We start from the raw sequence: 21,008 nt of genomic DNA, 5'->3' as shown, positions 1-21,008 counted from the left end.
AATTTCTGCAAAAATTTCTGGGGAAACACCTAAAGGGTTAAGAAACTTTCTAAATGCCATTTTGAATACTTGGAGGTGTGCAGTTTTTAAAATGGGGTGATCTATGGGAGTTTATATTGTATGGGCCCCTCAAAGCCACTTCACAACTGAACTGGTCCCTGAAAAAATAGCCTTTTGAAATGTTCTTGAAAATGTGAGAAATTGCTGCTAAAGTTCTAAGCCTTGTAATGTCCTAGAAAAAGAAAAGAACATTCAAAAAAACGATGGCAACATAAAGGAGACATATGGGATATGTGAAATAGTAAGACTGGATTCACACGAGCATGTCCGGTCCGTAAAGGACAGAACGTATTTCGGCCGCGAGTCCCGGACCGAACACACTGCAGGGAGCTCCTAGCATCATAGTTATGTACGAGTCCCTGCCTCTCCGTGGGACTACTGTCCCGTACTGAAAACATGATTACAGTACGGGACAGTTGTCCCGCAGCGAGGCAGGGACTCCTAGCGTCGTACATAACTACGATGCTAGGAGCCCGGTTCTCTGCAGTGTGTTCGGTCCGGGACTTGCTGCCGAAATACGTTCCATCCTTTACGGACCGAACATGCTCGTGTGAATCCAGCCTAATACTACACGAAATAGATACTCTCTGTTTTACAAGCAGATACGTTTACATTTATAAAAGTGCAAATTTTTGCAAATTTTCTCTAAATTTTATTGTTTTTCCCAAATATTGAATTTATCGACCAAATTTTTTCGCTAACCTAAAGTACAATATGTCACGAGAAAACAGTCTCAGAATCGTTGGGTTAAAGCATTCCAAAGCGGCCTAAGGCCAAAACGGGCTGTGTCCTGGAAGGGTTATGTGGTGGCAGTTACATTTTCAGCATTATCTCCATATTTACTACAAACCGTGACGTTCCATCGGTGGCGCCATTAACTTAGGTCCCGTTTCACTGCTAGGCCACAAGCTGCCCACGCCCCCTCGTGCTCCCACCTGCTCTCCTCCCCGCCCTGCATTTTTTCTGTGCCATTTTTTTCGTTCTGAGTGGTCGCTAGGTGGGACCAGAGACATAAGCCTACCCTGTCCAACCTGCATGTCGTGGGTTTGGCTGGAGCGTAGGGTTTTTTCTGTTTCCTCAGATGCTCAACGGTAGTGAACGCCATAGTACAATGAGCTGGTGTACAGAAGTCATACAGTGCTTGGAATGTTTCTGCTTCCCGGGGGACACAGCACCTAGGGGGTCTGGTGGGATAGCCATTGGCTATAGTGTTTTTTTGTTTTTTGTAAATGGCTCATAATGTGTCTTTAAAGGGAAAACCTAAGACCCAAAGCCCCCATGCCATTGTAACGTGTTTTGCGTGTACGCGGTGCAGTACAAAGTTTCCATGCGGGCAGGCCACCACACGATACCCCAGCTCCCATGGTTGGTAAGCATATTAGACCTCAATGGGTGGCTTCTCTCACCAAGGAGGTTGATAATCTTGCCCGCCTCTCAGGCTACGGCGGGTGCCTTATAACTCCTTCCGCAGCAGTAAGCATTAAAATTGTCTGATCCCTCTCAGGCACCACAGTACATTCAGGCCGCTAGACATTCTTCCCTGGATCGCACTCATTCTAGTTGTCAAAGTGCATCCTGCAAGTGGGACAGGAAATCGAGGAGATATCATTCTTCATCTGATTCCTCTTTGGACAAAAATGCTGCAGGTGTCCTTCCTTCACATTCAAGATATATCTCTGAGTCGGAGAGGGAGACATCCCCTGAAGAAGCCGGTTCAGAGTTTGAGTGTAATAGAAGCTAAACCACACCTCCGGCAGTTAAGGATCTCATTCTGGCAGTGAGAGATCTGCTTAAGATTGCGGTTGATCCTGCTGAATCCCCTCAGAATGAGTTATTGCAGTGCCATAGGCAGCCCCTCTGGTCTTCCCAGATCACGCAGGTTTTGACAAATTGTTTTTTGATGCATGGAAACACCCTGACTGGTCTGTGCATGTGTCAAAAAATGTGTGAACTATATTTCCTTTTTTTGATGGGTGTATTGCCAAATGGTTAGCTCACCCCAAGGGAGATGCTCCCATTTCCCGGTTCATGAAATTACTACCTTACTAGTTGCGAAATGCTTCCGCCTTAAAGGATCCAGTTGATTCCAAAGTGGAATCCATGGCCGCTGCTTCAGTGGCTGCAGCTTCAGTCAGACCCTCTTTTGCAGCATACTGGGTTAGCTTGGCTAGTATTGAACTAACTACTCAATTACAGGACGCAATTGATTCAGGGGACTCTCGTAGATACTTCCCTGCTAGCTGCACAGCTTTTGCAGGTGACTAAATCTATCTGTGACGTCCCCATCCAAGCTGCCCAACGATCGATGGACTAAGAGCTGGAATACCGACAATGCCTCTAGGAAGGTTTCTCGCCCTTCCATTTGCACAGAATCTCCTTTTGTAGCCCTGAATTGGTCCAACTCATTTGAGGCTACAGGAGAAAGGAGCACTTTACTTCCACAACGTCGTCAAAGGCATGACTCCCGTCCCTTCTGACCGCAGAGACCTTCCATCCACTCTAGAAACTCCTGGCAGCCCCTCCACAGCCTGAAAATTTGTCCTAACCCGAGCTGCTCTCTTGGGTGGAGGGATGGCTGCTCTCCTTTCAGGAGACATGGGATCTACTGATCCCTGCCCTGTTTACACAGGGCAATTATCGGCAACGCTTGTCTGCCCGATAATCGCCCAGTGTAAAACCCCCTTTAGGCTGTGTGCCAATCTTTTCCCTGGTGGGTGTCTAGATTCCAAACCCTGGATGCCCTCGAATGTATGTAATAGGCCAGCAACTTCAGGGAGCAGGTACGCACCTAAGGGTGGGTGTTTATGCCTTCTTGAAAGTCAATCTCAGCTGGTCTCCGATTTATAAATCAAATTAAACTAGCACAGTGTAATCATGTCTATGAGCATGTTACCTGTATTTGTAAATGTGTTTGTTTTTTTTCTTGTGATTGTCGCCTATTGTAATTCTTAGTATATTATTTAGTGTAAGATTTTAAAGGAACCTGTGTGTTTTATGGTTAAACTAATATTTTCTAAGGAAAATTTAACTTAACGTGTTTTCTTCCATTTGACCCATTGTAGACAGTTTTCGCTATTTAATCATCTTATTCCAAGAAACTTTTTTTTTTTTAAAAAATTTCTGTTGAAATATACATGCCATATAATGTACGGAGTTCGTTTTATAATTATTTTGTGAGGTGGGATGGAAAAAAAAAGATTGCTTACTTGCCGGTAATCGGTTTTTCAAGAACCTATGACGGCACCCCTGGAGAGACATCCCATCCGCTGGACAGGAAACCTGAGGATATAAAAAGAGACACACCTCTCCACACGCCCAGTCTTCAGAAAGAACTCAGGATGAGAAATAGTTTCGTTTATATTGTTGTTTTTTTTTGGGTTTTTTTAAACTAATAGTGAAATTCCCTCACACCTTTTTTATATATACAATATTTACAAAGAAACGCTTACATTTAGGTTAGCGATCTACCTTATGAGGGCTCATTTGCCACAAACAATAGGGAGGGTAACAGCGGGGTGCTGTCATAGGTTCTTGAAAAAACGATTACCGGTAAGTAATCAATCTCTTACCCTTTCACCTATGACCGCACCCCTGGAGATGTAAAATAGAAATCAGTATTTTTAGGGTGGAACCACAGCTTGTAGCACCTTTCTACCAAAGGCCAAGTCAGAGGCTGTATGCAGTTGTAATCGGTAGTGCTTGAAAAAGGTGTGAGGAGAACTCCATGTGGCAGCCTTGCATATCTGGTATAGAGATGCCTCTGCTCTCTCTGCCCACGAAGTGGACATAGCCCTGGTGGAGTGAGCTCCGAAAAACTCTGGGGGCTTGAGCTTCTGATTTATGTAGGCTAATTGTATGGCCTGCTTAATCCACCTCGCTATAGTGACTTTACTGGCTGCGTGAATCTTTATGATCCTGAAACTGGACAAACAAATTTTCTGAGGATCTTAGATCCTGGGTAATCTTTAGGTACTGGACTAGGCATCTTCTTACGTCTAGGCAGTTAAACTGTTGTTCCCTCTGATTTTTAGGGGAATCACAAAAGGAGGGAAGAACAATATCTTGGTCTAAATGAAAGGGGGAGACCACTTTAGGAAGAAATCCTGGTAAGGTTTTTAAGATGACTCTATCGTCTAAAAGTAGGGTATGTGGAGGGAAGGCAGAGAGGGCCTGAATCTCACTCACTCTACGGGCTGATGTAATGGCTAACGATGTCATTTTGAGTGTCAGCATTTTCAAGGAGATAGTGTCTTTTGGTTCAAATGGTGGATTTATCATAGCCTGGAGAACGAGATTTAAGTCCCAGGGAGGAACTGGGGATCTTATCTGGGGTTTAAGTCTGCAGGCAGCGGTTAGGAATCTCTTGATTCAGGGTTGTTCTGCTAATTTAGAATTGAAGAAGGAACTTAAAGCAGAAATCTGAACCTTTAACGTAGTAGGCCTAAGATTTTTATTCAATCCTGCCTGGAGGAAATCCAATATTAAGGGAATATCTGGCCTGGTTAAAGGATTAATACCCTTAACTGTAAAATTCAAGAATGCCTTCCAGGACCTCAGATATATTTTTGAGGTAACCGGTTTCCTACTGGCTAGTAGGGTGGAAATGACAGATTCTGAGAATCCTCTTTGCCTAAGGATTATCCTTTCAGTTTCCAGTCTGTCAGATGGAGTTTCTGGTCGGGGTGTATTACTGGGCCCTGATTATAGGAGATCCGGCATGTTTGGGAGAACCCATGGTTGGTCTGAAGACATTTTCCTCAACCACGTGAACCATGGTCTCTTTGGCCAGAAGGGGGCTATTAACATCACACTGGCCTTGTCTTCTCTGACCTTCCTTTATCACACTTGAGGAGGTTCGGGGGGGGGGGGAGGCGTAGCCCCTCTCGACTCCAACACTGGGAGAATGCATCTATTGCTTTTTGGTGGTCTAAAGGGTTTATGGAGAAGAATCTTTGGTTTTTTTTTTTGTTTTTTTTCCTTGGACGCAAATAGATCTATTGATGGGGTCCCCCATTTGAGGATGATTTTCTGAAATTCTGTTGTATTCAGGCACCATTCTGATTGGTGAAGCCTTTCTCTGCTTAGGAAGTCCGCCACCTGGTTGTCTCTTAGGTGGTGTTCTACCAGGAAAAAGATCTGTGAGGATAAGTCCATCAGTGAGGCCGATCTTGTACCCCCCCTGTCGATTTTTATATAAGACACTGTGGTCGTGTTGTCAGAATAGATAAGTGTCGACCTGAAATTGCAGGTATGGATCTCTTCAAGGCCTGAAGAACTGCTGCCAGTTCCCTGAAGTTGGAGGATCTCTGAACGATCTGTTGATCCCACTGACCCTGAAGAAGAGGCGTCGTAATGAGCTCCCCACCCCCAAGGACTCGCATCTGTGGTAATGTTGAGAGTAGGGGTTAACTTCCATGGAATACCCCACATGAGGTTCTCCCCGTTCAACCACCATCTGAGGGACAGCCTTGCTGAGGAAGAGATGTGTAGGGGCTGCTCTAGGGAGCGACTGCTCCTGTCCCACTGATTTAAAATGTCCCACTGTAGGGGCCTGGACCTGAAGTGAGCCCATAGTACAGCTGGGATGCATGATGTCATGAGGCCCAGGACAGACATGGCTTTCCTGAAAGATGTCATATGGCCTAGGTAGATCTCTGATATCCGGTCTATCAGGGGACTGATTTTTTTTCTTCTGGAAGGAAGGACATCTGCTTGGAGGATTCCAGCAGAGTTCCTAGGAATACACATCTTTTTGATGGGTTTAAATTAGATTTTTTAAAATTTATGTTCCATCCTAATTTTGTTAGTATAGCGCAAACTATTTGTATCTGTAGGGTCAAGGTTTGAAATGTTTCTGCAACCAACAGAAAATCCAGGTATGGGATCAGGAGGATGTCGTTCGTACTGATGTAAGAAATCATTTACGCTATCCGTTTTGAAAATACCCTTGGGGCTTGTGAGATGCCAAAGGGGAGGGCTCTGTATTGTAGGTGAATTACGAACCCGTTGAGTGTCACTGCTACCCTTAGATATCTTTGATGAAGACATATGGGTACGTGATAGTAAGCGTCCTCCAGGTCTATTGAGGCCATCACACAATCCCTGGAGAGGAGATTTATAGTTCACTCTCCTTGCGGAATTTTTAGTAGGTCAGATAAAGATTTAATCTTTTTAGGTTTATAATGACCCTGTGTTTTCCTCCTGGTTTGTTCACGAGAAAGAGAGGGGAATAAAAGCCTTGACCTGTCTCTATGCATGGAACCTGAATTAGGACTCATTTTTTTATGAGTGACAGGACTTCTAATTCTAGGATCTTTTGTTGCTCTGGGTCCCTTATGGCCCTTGTGGGAAAAAATCTGTCTGGGGAAGAGACCTGAACTCAAGTACGAACCCCGTTTTTATGATTCCTAGAATCCAAGGATTTGCTGATATTTTCTGCCAATCCTTGAGAAACAGGGAAAGACGAACCCCCCCCCCCCCCATAGACTCTATGGCGTCATTGTGGGTCCCTATTTTTAGGGTCCTTCTGGGGCCTGAAGAGAGAGGACTGCTTCATAATAAATCTTGAGGCTCTAAAGTCCTGTCGCCTAGGGTTAGGTCTTTTGTTATTAGGCCCTTTGCATCGAAAGCAATCTTTTGTTGGCCTTGCAGGAACCCCTTCTTGCTATCTGACGCTTTTTCCAGCAGGTCGTCAAGCGGGGGCCCAAAGAGATAATTTCCCGAGCAGGGAATAGCGCACAGCTTCCCTTTTGGATCCAGTGTCCCCTTTCCAGGTTTTCAGCCAGATAGCTCGTCTAGCAGAATTTGACAGGGCTGCTGATCTGGCAGAAAGGCGTACAGAATCTACTGAGGCGTCTGCCAAGAAATCTGCGGCCTTGGAACGTGTTGGAAGTGTTGGATAAGATTTGATCCCGAGGGGTCTTGTTTTTTAGATGAGGAATTTAGGAAGACCTGCTTTCCCATCAGGATTTTTCCATTCTCTTTTTTTAATGAGGTTAGTTAGGTTTCTATGGATGGGAAAGGTTCTATTCTTCTTAGGTCCTAGGCCTTGAAACATTATGTCCTGGACGGACCGACGTTCCTTAGGATCATCTATGTTCATAGTAGCCCTTACCGTTTTAAGGAGTAGGTCTGTGTTCTCAGTTGGGAACAAATTCCTTTCTCCCTCATCCTCACCTGAGGAATCTAAGGAGCTGTACTCCCCTTCTCCTAGTTGAGGATCCTCCTCAGCTGAGGAATCAGAATCCATCCGGCTAGAAGAGGCGGACGGTGGATCTTTTTTCCTTTTTAAGGGACTTAAGTGAGTTTCTAACTTCAGCCCTCACAATATCCTTTATACTTGTGGCTAAGTTTGTAGACTCTTCTGAAATGATGTCTAAACATTTCTGACACAGCCTTTTGTTATAGGATGATGCTAGTTTCTCTTTACATATAGCACATTCCTTGTTATGGGCCTTGTCCTGTTTTTTTCTAGGACAATCTCTGGCCTAAACATATGTACAAAAGAAAGGGGAACAGTATTTAGTAAGGAAAGGGTTTTGTTTTTTTTTTTTCTTACCCCATATTCCTGGCATCCTCAAGTACCGGACTGGAGGATTTGGCATCAGAGTGGTCAGTGCATCCTGGTGCTTCTCCTGGCGTTTCCATAATGGAGGAAGAAGACTGGAGCAAAGCCCCTGCTGTTTTAGGCCATGGATTGGCTGGGAGGCCCTCTTCTCAACACGCTGGAGCGCCTCCTCCCCGCATGGGTCACTGGAACCACCGCCTCCTGGAGTGTTGGACGCATCACGCCGTCGGAAGTGCCTGTGAATGCGCCGGAAAGCCGCCAACGCTGGGCATGGTCCAGCTGAGCTGAACATGACCCCGGGAAGCCGCTCCCCGCCAGAGGAAGGACCACAGTGTGGACCTTAAACCGCCTCCCTCCTGCAGCCTGCAAACGGAGGTTATGGACCGGGAGAGGAGGGAGTACCTGTACCAGGATCAAGGTTGCTCCCTCCAAAGGAGACTTGTACCTTTCAGAGCACCCCTAGTGGAATAAGGTAAGACCTTGCTAGGGGGTCTGCAACCCCGGGAGAAGTGCTTTTCCTCAGGACAATCCTTCCATCCGAAGGACAGGAAATCTGACTGAGCGTGTGGAGAGGTGTGTCCCTTTTTTATATCCTCCGGTTTCCTGTCAAGCGGATGGGACATCTCTCCAGGGGTGCTGTCATAGGTGAAAGGGTAAAACAGCAATTTCTCCATTTGTAGTTTTGGGTTTCATGGTGGTCAATGTGCGGTAAAAATAACATGTTATCTTTACTCTGCGGGTCAAAATAATCATGGCGATACTAAATGTACAGGGTGGGCCATTTATTTGGATACACCTAAATAAAATGGGAATGGTTGGTGATATTAACTTCCTGTTTGTGGCACATTAGTATATGGGAGGGGGGAAACTTTTCAAGCTGGGTGTTGACCATGGCGGCCATTTTGAAGTTGGCCATTTTGTATCCAACTTTAGTTTTTTCAATGGGAAGAGGGTCATGTGACACATCAAACTTATCGAGAATTTCACAAGAAAAACAATGGTGTGCTTGGTTTTAATGTTACTTTATTCTTTCATGAGTTATTTACAAGTTTCTGACCACTTATAAAATGTGTTCAAAGTGCTGCCCATTGTGTTGGATTGTCAATGCAACCCTCTTCTCCCACTCTTCACACACTGATAGCAACACCGCAGAAGAAATGCTAGCACAGGCTTCCAGTATCCGTAGTTTCAGTTGCTGCACATCTCGTATCTTCACAGCATAGACAATTGCCTTCAGATGACCCCAAAGATAAAAGTCTAAGGGGGTCAGATCGGGAGGCATTTCTTCTGCGGTGTTGCTATCAGTGTGTGAAGAGTGGGAGAAGAGGGTTGCATTGACAATCCAACACAATGGGCAGCACTTTGAACACATTTTATAAGTGGTCAGAAACTTGTAAATAACTCATGAAAGAATAAAGTAACATTAAAACCAAGCACACCATTGTTTTTCTTGTGAAATTCTCGATTATTTTGATGTCCACATGACCCTCTTCCCATTGAAAAAACTAAAGTTGGATACAAAATGGCCGACTTCAAAATGGCCGCCATGGTCAACACCCATCTTGAAAAGTTTCCCCCCTCCCATATACTAATGTGCCACAAACAGGAAGTTAATATCACCAACCATTCCCATTTTATTTAGGTGTATCCATATAAATGGCCCACCCTGTATATCGTGGGTTTATTTTGTATTTTAATACTATACTATACTATACACTTTGTTTAAAAAATAAAAAAAAAGTAGTTTAACGCTGTATTCTGAGACAGGCACAGCCGAAAATGGTAATGGATCAGCAACCCACGTTTTTGGAGGGGGAGGGGAGATCAGCGGACAGAGGGAGCTTCCTTCCTCTATCTAACCGCTTGGATGCCACGGTCTCTATTGACCTTGGCATCTGAAGGGTTAATCAGCTGTTATCTCCAACTCCGGCTGTTCATCTGTTGTAATTTCCTGAGCCTGTGCCATATTGGGAAAGCGCACATCTGCCGTACATGTACAGCGGATGTCACTGAGGGGTTAGGGCTTGTACGCACACAACGGAATTGTTGCAGAAAATTTCTGCAGCAATTCCGTTGAAAGTCAGAGGCTTTCTGCTGCGGCAAAAACGCACCATTTCCTGCGGGTTGTTACGGCAGAAAATGGTGCGTAAATTGTTGCGTTTTTCCCAATGTTAGGAGATGGGGACATCTCACCTGAAAAACGCAGCAATTCTGGACACTTTCCGCAGCATGATTTGACATGCTGTGGTCCGAAAAATACACACCGCAGGTCCATTTCGGCTCGGAAATTTTACGCAGCATGTGGATGAGATTTGTTAAACCTAATCCACTACATTGCTACTCCTATTCTGCTGCGTTTTTTCCATCTGAAATTCGAGCCGGAAAAAACACGGCAATTGCCCTTCTCTTTAGTTTACATTGAGAGGTTTGTTTTACCTCTGTGTGTTCGTAGTCTTGCTCTTCCGGTCATACAGCTCCCGTCATGCTATTGGATCTGCAATGCAATGCGCTGGCAGCAGGGACTCATCACGCCTATTACACCCAGCTATAAACCATCTCTATAGGCTCTGCTCCGGGACTCTGTGGAATCCCCTGCCATTGCTGTCCATATATGGACAGTGTGTGGAATCCCCTGCCATCGCTGTCCATATATGGACAGTGTTGTCAGGGTCCTCCCCAGAGCCGGAGTCCTGGGCAGAGCGCTAGTATAGGCTCTGCTCCCGGACTCTGTGGAATCCCCTGACATCACTGTCCATATATGGACAGTGTTGTCAGGGGCTTCCCCAGAGTCCTTGTGATTGCGCTAATAGCAACTGGCTCCTGACATCTGATTTCTTCTGATAGTTTCCGGTCCGCTGCTAGGGGGAGAAAATTACGCGCAGGCGCGGTGATAGCGCAGAAGTGGACATGTGTGGTAAACACAGCTAGTATAGAAACCACGCATGCTCAGAGACTACCAGTGTTTCTCTCCCCTAGCAGCAGACCGGAAACTATCAGAAGAAATTTAGTATCCGGTCCACCACTTCCCTCTGTGTACAGTGACTTCAGGAATGATGTACCCGTACATTGAGCCTGCCGGAAAATAGAACTCGGATCATGGATGTGCTAGCGCCGGAAGTAAGGATTTTGCTACTGGGTACGCATCACGTGACCAACGCTGGAATCGGGTGTTAGAAGATTAAATCAAAACGTTAGTATTTTACAAATTACATTATTTTTATATGTGCAGTAAAATTAGTTTAATTGGTTCCGGAAAACCCCTTTTAATGTGATCTTAAAAAAAGGTGAAGTGTTCTTTTGTAAGGTTATATGACATATAGTTAAATATGTTTAGAGGTTATCTTCTTTTAGTGAAATAAAAGTATTCTGGATGTACTTGGGTTACAGTAAAATAAAATCCACATGGTATTTCAATGAGCTAATTTTTAGATGTTTTACATTGTGCATACATTTATCTTCTAATGTTGATTTTTATTCTACAGCTGTTAAAATAGCAGGATGTGCCCTATGGATCCCCCCCCCCTCACGTGATTAACCCCTTAATGACCAGCCTATTTTATGCCTTAATGACCAAGCTATTTTCTACATTTTTCCATCGTCTCATTCAAAGAGCTGTCACTTTTTTTGTATTATTAGGCACAATTTTGGGGTACATATAATATATAAAAAAAAAATTCTGGGGGGGGGAATAGAAAAAAAACCCAGTAATATTGCCACACTTTTTTGCATCCTAAATTTGCACCGTGTTGTATGAATAACACTAACTTTATTCAGCGGGTTGTTACTATTGCAACGATACCACATTTAATATAGTTTTCTTTGTGTCTGCCGATGCAGCTGTATGAGGGCTTTTTTTTTGCGGGACGACTTGAAGTTTGTTTTTTTTAAGGCTGGTTTCACAGAAAACAGAAATTTTTGCATTGTTTTTTATTACATTTTTTACGGCGTTCCCCGAGTGGGTTAACTAATGTAATAACTTTATAGTTGGGGTCGTTACGGACGCGGCGATACCAAATATGTGTAACTTTTAACTTTTTACTTTTTTTTTGTTTGTTAATAATAAAGCATTTTGTAAGGGAAAAAGTGTTTTTTGTTTTTTTTTTTGTTCTCATTTTTTTTTCATTTATTAAACTTCTTTTTTTTTTTTACTAGTCCCACTAGGGGATTATGCGATCATCCGATTTTGCTTTTATAAATCACTGCAATATTTCTGTATTGCAGTGTATTCCTGCCTGTCCGTGTAAAACGGACAGGCATCTTCTAGGCCAAGCCTCTGACATGGCCTAGCAGGCATTAACTAGGAGCCTTTATTAGACCCGGCTGCTATAGAAGACACCAGTACCCTGTTCGCTGTTAAGTGCCGTATCTGAGTGGTTAAACGAGTGAGATTGACACTGATATCGATCTTGCCTGTTTGAGCAGGGAGATTTAATGGCTCCCTGCTGTTTATTTATTCCCATGCACATCCATAAAAAGGTTACTGCATCGGAATAAAGCCGGTTAGTGGACGCCGTAAAAAAAACAAACCACGAATGGGTGGTCACTAACTGGTTAATTGGGTGGGTTATGTGACTAGCTGTTTATTTGTAGGAGTAAAGAAGAAGCTTCATACATGCAATGTCACTTGTTGGCGTTATGCTCTGTGGGAATTAAAACGTAAATGTCTCGTTTTGTGCACGTTTGTGGTATACGGTGACACATACCTTTTTTAAAAGTTATAAAAACGTATGCATTTGTAACATACGTTTAATTTTTTTGATTTCAATGGGAGGTCAGAGGCGGAACCGTGGCAAGAAAGGACATGCCACTTTTTTTTTTATGCAAGCGGCTAAAAGCAGCCTCGGAAATAAACGCCTTTGTCTCCCATTGAAATCGATGAGAGGCGGTTTCGGATATTTTTGGCGCTGACTCAGACGTGGTTTCTACGTCAAAATCTGTGTAAAACAAACTGTGTGAACTCGGCCTAATAATAAATCTATCACAGTGTCTCCTGTGAGTCTGTCTTGTGGATGGGCCCTTGTCTTTACAGGTCTATTGTTCTAATTTATGAGAAACCTTTTGAAGATCCTTCCAGCTACACATGAACCAAATCAGGGTGCACTATAAAGTGTGGTTTATATTGTAATGTACAAAAGTACGTTTTCTGCTTTTTGAGTGTACCTGTATGGGTGAAGACCGAAAATGTTAATATCTTTGGTATAGACATTCTTTATTCCTTACTAGCAATAAAGAAAAATTTATATTGTATTTGCTTGATGTATTCTTCTATTCTATAGTCTTATTTTCCAGCTAGCTTTCCCTGTTTTATGCCAGTGGTTTTTAGAAGCAGGAGATTACTTATCTAGTAGAGATTGTGTAACGTTTGTAGTAATTTATTTTTCTTTTTTGTTTTAAAGATTCCACCCCCTAGAAATCACTGCTCCAGGCCATACAGAGGAGCCTACCATGATCACAGGTAGGGGATGTGGCTTTATCAACAGATGTGTAGTTCCACCCAAAAACACCGCAAAAAATGTGTAGTTGGAGCACAATTTATGGCAGCCATTTTACAAAGGCATAAAGTCACAAGAACATATTAATTTTAAGAAAATAAACATATGGGGGCAGATTTATTAAGGATGGCATTTTATAGGTCAGTGTTAATAAAAAGATTGCTGGAATAAGATGCGCTTAATTTATTAGGAAGCTAACGCCTTTTATTCTCTGCTCTGGCCATCTGTGCACCTGAAAGGGAAATCCTGACTTTTTTTGGGCATAGAGTGCTTAAAGAGGCTCCGTCACCAGATTAAGTGCCCTATCTCCTACATAATCTGATCGGCGCTGTAATGTAGATAACAGTGGTTTTTATTTTGAAAAATGATCATCTGTGAGCAACTAATGAGCAATTTTAGATTTATGCTAATTTAGTTTCTTAATGACCAGCTGGTCGTATTTTTACTTTTGACCAATTGCTAATATTTCTTTTTTCAGAGAGCCTGACAACTATGGGTCATATAATGACAGCACATGCCAAGATAGAAGTTATAATGACAATCAATTTATGGAATATCCAGATAACTCTTATCCTGAGTACTATGAGGAAAAACAATCCTTTAATGAATATCGAGAGCATAGAGAACCTGTATACAACAGAGAGGGTCGTCATGATAGTGGCTATCCTAAAGAAACCCATTACCGTGGTAGCTACCAGCGAGGACGTGGAGAATCTTCACGAAATCGGGGCAAATCCCCAGGGACGCCACATAAGAAATTTTCCCATAAACTAGTGAAGGCCCTTAAAGAAAATGAAGTTCGAGTGAAGACCAGTACACCAAAACCTACACAAAGAGGTGAGCAAAAACAGCAAGTTATTAAAAGTAAATTCAGCATAATCCTTCATCTTTTGCCATTATCCTGTAACTTTTTTCTTTTAACCCCTTAGAGACACAGCCAGTTTGGCCTTGTCGGCACATCCCATTTTTTCCAAACTGACCGTAGTTTTAATTTATGTAGTAATGACTTTGGAATGGTTTTACTTAACCAAGTGCTTCTAAGAGTGTTTTCTTATGACACATTGTACTTTGTTAGTGGTAAAATTTGGTCTATACATTCGGTATTTATTTGTTTAAAAATGCCAAGTTTAGAGAGAATTTGGAAAAATATATTATTTTCCTAGATATAAATGTATCTGCTTGCAATACATATACTAATACACAAAATTGTTATTTGTTAACATTTACCATATGTCTATTTTGTTGGTATCATTTATTTATTTTTTTTTTTTTAACGTCCCTTTTATTTTTTTAGAACTTTACAAGGCTTCTAACTTTACCAGCAATTTTTCAAGTTTTCAATAAAATTCAGTTCAGTTCTGAAGTGTCTGAGTAGCCTATATATTAGAAAACCCCCATTTTAATAACTGCACCCTTCAAAGTATTCAAAACCACATTTAGAACGTTTCACAGGATTTAAAGAAACTTGTAGGTAAAATTGAAAAGCTCTGTACACATTTTGAAAGGCAAATTACTATTTTTATTATTATTATTACATATTTTTTTCATAAAAAGGTGTCTCCGTGTGTTTGGTGCAACTTTATAAACACTACTTTTTTTTTTTTTTTTTTTTTTTTTTTATAAAAAATTTAATTTTACTTTTTGAGATACAGCTGCTTTGTACTCTCGATACAGAGCAGCTGTATCTAGAACTATTCATAGAATCAGTCAGTCCCGCGGACCTGACTTCAGGTGGACCCGCTGTTACTGAAGCAAACTATCACGTCTAATTAAGTTATGAACTTAGATGTGATAGTTTACCGGTGGATCCCACTGTCCCTGAACCCGTCAGGTACTCGGGACTGACGCTTTCAGTAAATAGCGCTAGAAGCAGCTGTATCTCAAAAAGTAAAATTAATTTTTAAGAAAGTATGTATAAAGTTGCACCAAACCTACTGATACACCTTTTTATTAAAAAAAACAAAAAAATAAACTGCCTTTTGAAAGGGTTACAATTTTATTTCTTTTTTGCAGAAATATTTTTTTTTTTTAAATCAAGTAATTCTTTAAAGATTATTTTTTTTTGTTTGATAAACAAGAAAGTACAAAACACGAGCACACTTAATAATTTCCCAACGGAATCAAGTATGACATCCTGTGTGCCTCACTAAGCGATAGTCTGGGTGTGTATGCTACAATATGTTGACATTGCCCATCTTCAATGGGACAAAGATCTCTCTCCCATTTTTCTTTAATGGCTAAAGGGGAAGTGGAATGTATCTTCCCAGGAAGTATTTATATATATATAATGGAAATAAGTCCTTTAAATTTCACTGCAGGACCCACAATAGTAACAACGGGGTTATTGGTACATACAAAGGTGTCTCCTATGTGCACTTCTGTCTCTAAGGCATGTCTCATCTGAAGGTATTCCAAAATGGAAGCATTTGGCATGGCAAATTCAGATTGTAAATCATAGAATTGTTTCATAACCCCCTCTTTATATATTTGAGTTAACCATCTAATACCCTTATATTTCCATCTACCAAAACCCCCCAGACTAGCAACTTCTGGCAATCCTGGGTTGTCCCAAAGGGGCGTGATCTGTGTATTCCCTAATTTACTGAAGAGGATGTTCATCTTTTCCCATACTCTGTGTTTGATATAAAGTGGGGAGCTTTCTAGAGTGTGTCTTAAAGTTGTTAGTCTCAAGAGCTGCAAATAGATTGTCAGATTGCATTAACTTTTCAGCATGTCTTGAATGGATTCTTGATACAGCTGCTTTGTATTCTCTATATAGAGCAGCTGTATCTAGCACTATTCGCTGAATCAGTCAGTCCCGCGGACCTGACTGCTTCGGTAACAGCAGGTCCACCTGTAAACTATCATGTGTAAGTAAGTTGAAACTTTTCAGCATGTCTTGAATGGATTCTTCACACTGTAGTAAAATCAATAAAATGAGAAACGGTGGTGAAATATGCTGACCTTGTGGTGTTATGCTTGGAGCATAACATCCAATGAAGCGTGCCAAGGCATCTCTCAGGTAAACGGTTGCAGCCCAAATTCCGGTCCGAAAGTTGATACAACTTCGCTGTATGAATCCAGGAAATAGAAGAGTAAGAGGCGGAATAACCAAGGGCGCAGCCGTATTGGAACTAATTTTGTCATTTGTACAATTAAAACTTGAATGGATTCTTGATCATCTAGCCCCTATCCTTTAAGGTGCTGCAGCTGCGTCGCTAAATAGTAAAACCCAGGATTAGGAACCGCCAATCCACCGTCCCCCTTTATTCCTTTGCAAGGTGTCTAACTTGAAACGTACATGCCCACGTTTCGATATAAGATCCCTGAACAACCTACTAATTGTGTTAAAAAAGCGTTGGGGTATCCAGACTGGGGTAATGTGGAGGAGGTATAATAACTGAGGCATCCATACCATCTTTGAGATTCCCGCGATCCACTATAGATCGTGGTAACCCACACCAAGCCTCCAGTTTGTTTCTGAATCTCACAATTAGAGGGTCTAAATTAAGATGTTCATAATCTGTCAGTGCTGTTGAAATCTGTACTCCCAAATCTTTAATAACAGTAGCACATTTTAACGGTATACTGTAAAGGATCTGCCAGGCACAGCTTTGGGGTTAACGCCCATAGATAATCAGTCTGCACCTGCTTCTATGTCTGTGAGACTGACTCCATCTTCCACCACTCAGGATGGCAGGCTTAGGAGTGGGAGAACCTATCACAGCCTGGCCAGACGGAGCTAGCTCCCGCCCTCTGTCTATTAATACCTGCCTTTCCTGTTCCTCCTTTGCTTGTGATTCTTCTCGTTTGGTTTCCTGGCCCTGCTGCAGCTTCTTGTACCATTGTCCTTGCTTCTTATTGACCCCGGCTTGCCGACTACTCTCCTGCTCTGCGTTTGGTACCTCGTACACTCCTGGTTTGACTCTGCTTGTTTACTTCTCTTGTTGCTCACGGTGTTGCCGTGGGCAACCGCCCCCTAGCTCTGTGTACCCTTGTCTGTCTGTTTGTCTGTCGTGCACTTATTGAGTGTAGGGACCGTCGCCCAGTTGTACCCCGTCGCCTAGGGCGGGTCGTTGCAAGTAGGCAGGGACTGAGTGGTGGGTAGATTAGGGCTCACTTGTCTGTCTCCCCACCCCCGTCATTACATATACATTCACTATCTAAAGTTATTAGGGTTTTATCTAATGGCAATAATTCTGAACTTGTTCAATTAATGGACAGACCAGAATAGGTTCCATATTGTCTAATAACAGACATTACATTTTCCACGGTTTGTCCCGTATCTCCCAGAAATAAAATCATGTGTCGTCTGCGTATAAGGCTATCCTTTCCTCCAATACTCCTCGACGAAACCCCATTATCCCCGGATGTATTCGAGCACACTCCGCCAAAGGTTTTATAGCTATCGTGAAGAGTAGGGGAGATGGGGCATCCCTGTCGTGTACCCCTGCCCAATGAGAATACCCCAGTCATAGCCCCATTAACCCTCACACGTGCCACTGGAGCCTCAAATAGTTCAACAGATGCTATGAACCTCTCACCGAATTCCATACACTTCAATTCCTGCCACAAGTAAACCCATTCCATACTGTCCAAGGCCTTGGCAGCATCCAAAGAGCACACAGCCCTTCTCCCTGGATTATCCACCGGTATCTGCAAATTCAAATATAATCTGCTAAGGTTAAGAGCAGTCGATTTTGCTGGTATAATGCCGGTCTGATCCGGATTTATCAATGTTGTAATAATTTTAGATAAACGTACAGCCAAGGCCTTCGCAACAATTTTCACATCAAACGGGAGCAGGGATATCTGTCTAAGGCCTCATGCACACTTCCGTCAGCCGGTGTACGGCCGCTAATAACTGTTCCGTGAAACCCGGACCGTGTGCAGTCCGTTGTTTCACGGACCAAATCAATGAAAAGACCGAGACTGTTCCTTCAAAAATGGACAGGAGTAAGACCTGTCCTATTTTTGATTGGAATGGGCGTACGGTTACGTTAAAACAACGGAAGTGTGCATGGCCCCATTGAAATGAATGTGTCCGGGTGCTATCAGTTAAAAAAACGGATGGCACCCTGATGAAAAAACTGAAGTGGGCATGAGGCCTAAAAGATTCTGGCATAAGTGGATCTTTTCCTGGTTTCACCAGAACCACAATAATGGCTTCTTTCATGGAGTCTGGCAGGGAAACAGACAATAAGGCCTCTTCGTACACCTTCAACAGTTCAGGAATCCGCACATCCCCAAATTCTTTATACAATTCCCCAGGCAGCCCATCTAGCCCAGGTGCCTTATTGTTAGCTAAGGATGCAGTAGCATCCTGTAGCTCCTCCAATGTCAGCAGAGCTTCTAAGGAATCCCTATCGGTCTCCGAAAGTACTCCCAGAGGTATATCCGATAAAAATTGTTGCATTTGGTCAGAGCAATCTAGATCTGTATAGATCTCTATAGAAAAGTTGAAGACCTCTAGTATTTGTGTAGTCTCCGACACTAGTTCACCTTGGGGTGTACATATGGATGACACATATGAGTCTTCCTGTGACTTGGCCATTCTGGCTAGCATATGCCCTGCCCTATCTCCTTCCTCAAAATAGAACTGTTTAGAGAAGTTTCTCTTGTTCTCGCCTTCTGTCGGAAGATGTGCCTGTAAAGTCTCTCTAGCTTCCCTCCACAGTGTTTCCATCTCCTCAGTCTGACATTGAATAAAATCGGATTCAGTCTCCTTTACCCTTTTGTCTACTTGCCAATCCCAATTGCCTAGTTCTCAGCTTCCGCTGACCTAATGAGTTTTTAATAAGGATACCCCTAGTAGATGCCTTCACGACATCCCAAACCATGTTACAAGAAGCTGTATTGACATTGAAGCAAAAATAATCGGAAATATGACGAGAGATGCCACTATTCAACAGCCGAAGCCAACATGTATTCACCTTCCACATCTGTATACCCTGCCTAGCCGTATATGAGAAATCTTCCCGTAGCAATAAGGGTGAGTGGTCCGACAGCGACCTAGTCAAATACCCCACAAAACGAACCCTGGGTAGGAGAAGATCATTCATAAACATATAGTCTATCCTGGATAAGATATTAAAAGTACTGGAGTGGCATGATGGGAAATTTCTTATAGTAGGCATCCAAAACGTGGTAACCCATCTCGCATAGAATTAGGATCAGCTCGCATTTTATCCAAATATCCATGAACCATATTATTTAAATCACCCATCATAAGTAAGGGGACATTTGGAAATCTATTAGCAAACGGAAGCACTTTATTTAACACCACTCCTGAATAAGGAGGCGGCACATATATCGCTAGAAGTTACACATTCAATGGCATAAATGTTACAATGCAAGCCTATATATCTGCCCTATTCATCCACCTAATCATCCAAACATTGAAATGGAACCATTTTATGTACAAGGAGACTCGTTGCTCTAGTAGAAAATCGCACTTGTCAGCAGACTTCCTCCAACTCTGCCCTTCTCAAAGCCAAACAAGACTATTTTACCTCCCTCATCTCCACATTATCTAATAATCCAAAACATCTCTTTGATACTTTTCATTCACTCCTTAGTCCTAAAGTGCAGACCCCAATCCCAGATCTCAGTGCTGAAGATCTGGCCACTTATTTTAAAGTTAAAATTGACAACCTCCGGCATGATATCATCTCCCAGTCCCCTAGTATCATCGATCCCCTTTCGCTCCCGTACGCCCTCTTCTTTACTTTCAGCATTTGACCCAATAACAGAAAAAGTCTCTAGGATCCTTTCTTCTTCTCGTCCTACTAACTGCCGCAGTGACCCTATCCCCTCACACCTAGTCCAGTCCCTCTCCCTGGCTCTCACTAGTCACCTGACTAAAATTTTTAACCTTTCCCTCCTCTTTTAAACATGCCGTTCTAAATCCATTACTGAAAAAAACACCTCTTGACCCATCTAGCGCCGCTAACTACCGACCTGTCTATAATCTGCCCTTCATCTCCAAACTCCTGGAACACTTGGTCTACTCTCGCCTTATCCGCTATCTCCCTTCTAACTCAATTCTTGACCCCTTACAATCTGGTTTCCGCACTCTACACACCACAGAAACTGCCCTTACTAACAGAAACTGCCCTTACTAACAGAAACTGCCCTTACTAACAGAAACTGCCCTTACTAAAGTTTCAAATGACCTCTTGGCGGCTAAATCTAACAGCAAATACTCTCTCTCTCCTGATTCTTCTGGATCTCTCTGCAGCCTTTGACACTGTAGACCACAAACTCCTACTTAACATGCTCCACTATATTGGCCTTAAAGACACGTCTCTCTCTTGGTTTTCTTCCTATCTCTCTGACTGCTCGTTCAGTGTGTCATTTGCTGGCTCTACTTCTCCTCTTCCCCTTGCTATTGGCGTTCCCCAGGAATCCGTCCTAGGTCTGCTTCTGTTTTCTCTCTACACAGCCCCTATTGGACAAACAATCAGCAGATTTGGCTTTCAGTACCATCTCTAGACTGATGACACCCAACTATATAACTCTTCCCATTACGTCACCCCCTGCTCTAATACAAAACACCAGTGACTGTCCATCCGCTGTCTCTAACACCGTGTCCTCTCTCTATCTGAAACTGAATCTTTCTAAAACGGAGCTCCTTGTTTTCCCACCATTTACTAACCTAACTAAACCTGATGTCTCCATCTCAGTGTGTGGCACTACCATAACTCCTAGGCAGCACACCCGCTGTCTTGGAGTTATTTTTGACCCAGATATTTCCTTTGCTTCACACATTCAATCACTTTCATGCTCCTGTCACTTTCCCCTTCACCTTAAAAACATCTCCAGAATCCGCCCTTTTTCTTACTGTGGAAACAGCCAAAACTCTCACTGTCGCTCTGATTCACTCTCGT

The 21,008-nt window shown here is 42.8% G+C and overlaps 1 protein-coding gene across 4 annotated transcripts in view; it reads left to right on the top strand.

Annotated features, from left to right (window-relative positions):
* LOC142743140 (uncharacterized) overlaps positions 1-21,008 on the top strand; it is a 139,912-nt gene that overhangs the window by 51,319 nt on the left and 67,585 nt on the right. For all 4 annotated transcript variants that reach the window (XM_075853577.1, XM_075853581.1, XM_075853578.1 and 1 more), the window contains 2 exons: positions 13,024-13,082; positions 13,598-13,956. In XM_075853577.1, coding sequence (XP_075709692.1) covers positions 13,024-13,082; positions 13,598-13,956 — 418 coding nt within the window. The remainder of the gene's footprint in view (positions 1-13,023; positions 13,083-13,597; positions 13,957-21,008) is intronic.

This window comes from Rhinoderma darwinii, chromosome 2 (assembly GCF_050947455.1).
Source record: "Rhinoderma darwinii isolate aRhiDar2 chromosome 2, aRhiDar2.hap1, whole genome shotgun sequence".
Lineage (NCBI taxonomy): Eukaryota > Metazoa > Chordata > Amphibia > Anura > Rhinodermatidae > Rhinoderma > Rhinoderma darwinii.
Note: the sequence above shows the minus strand (reverse complement) of the source record. Positions and strands in the feature narration are given on the sequence as shown.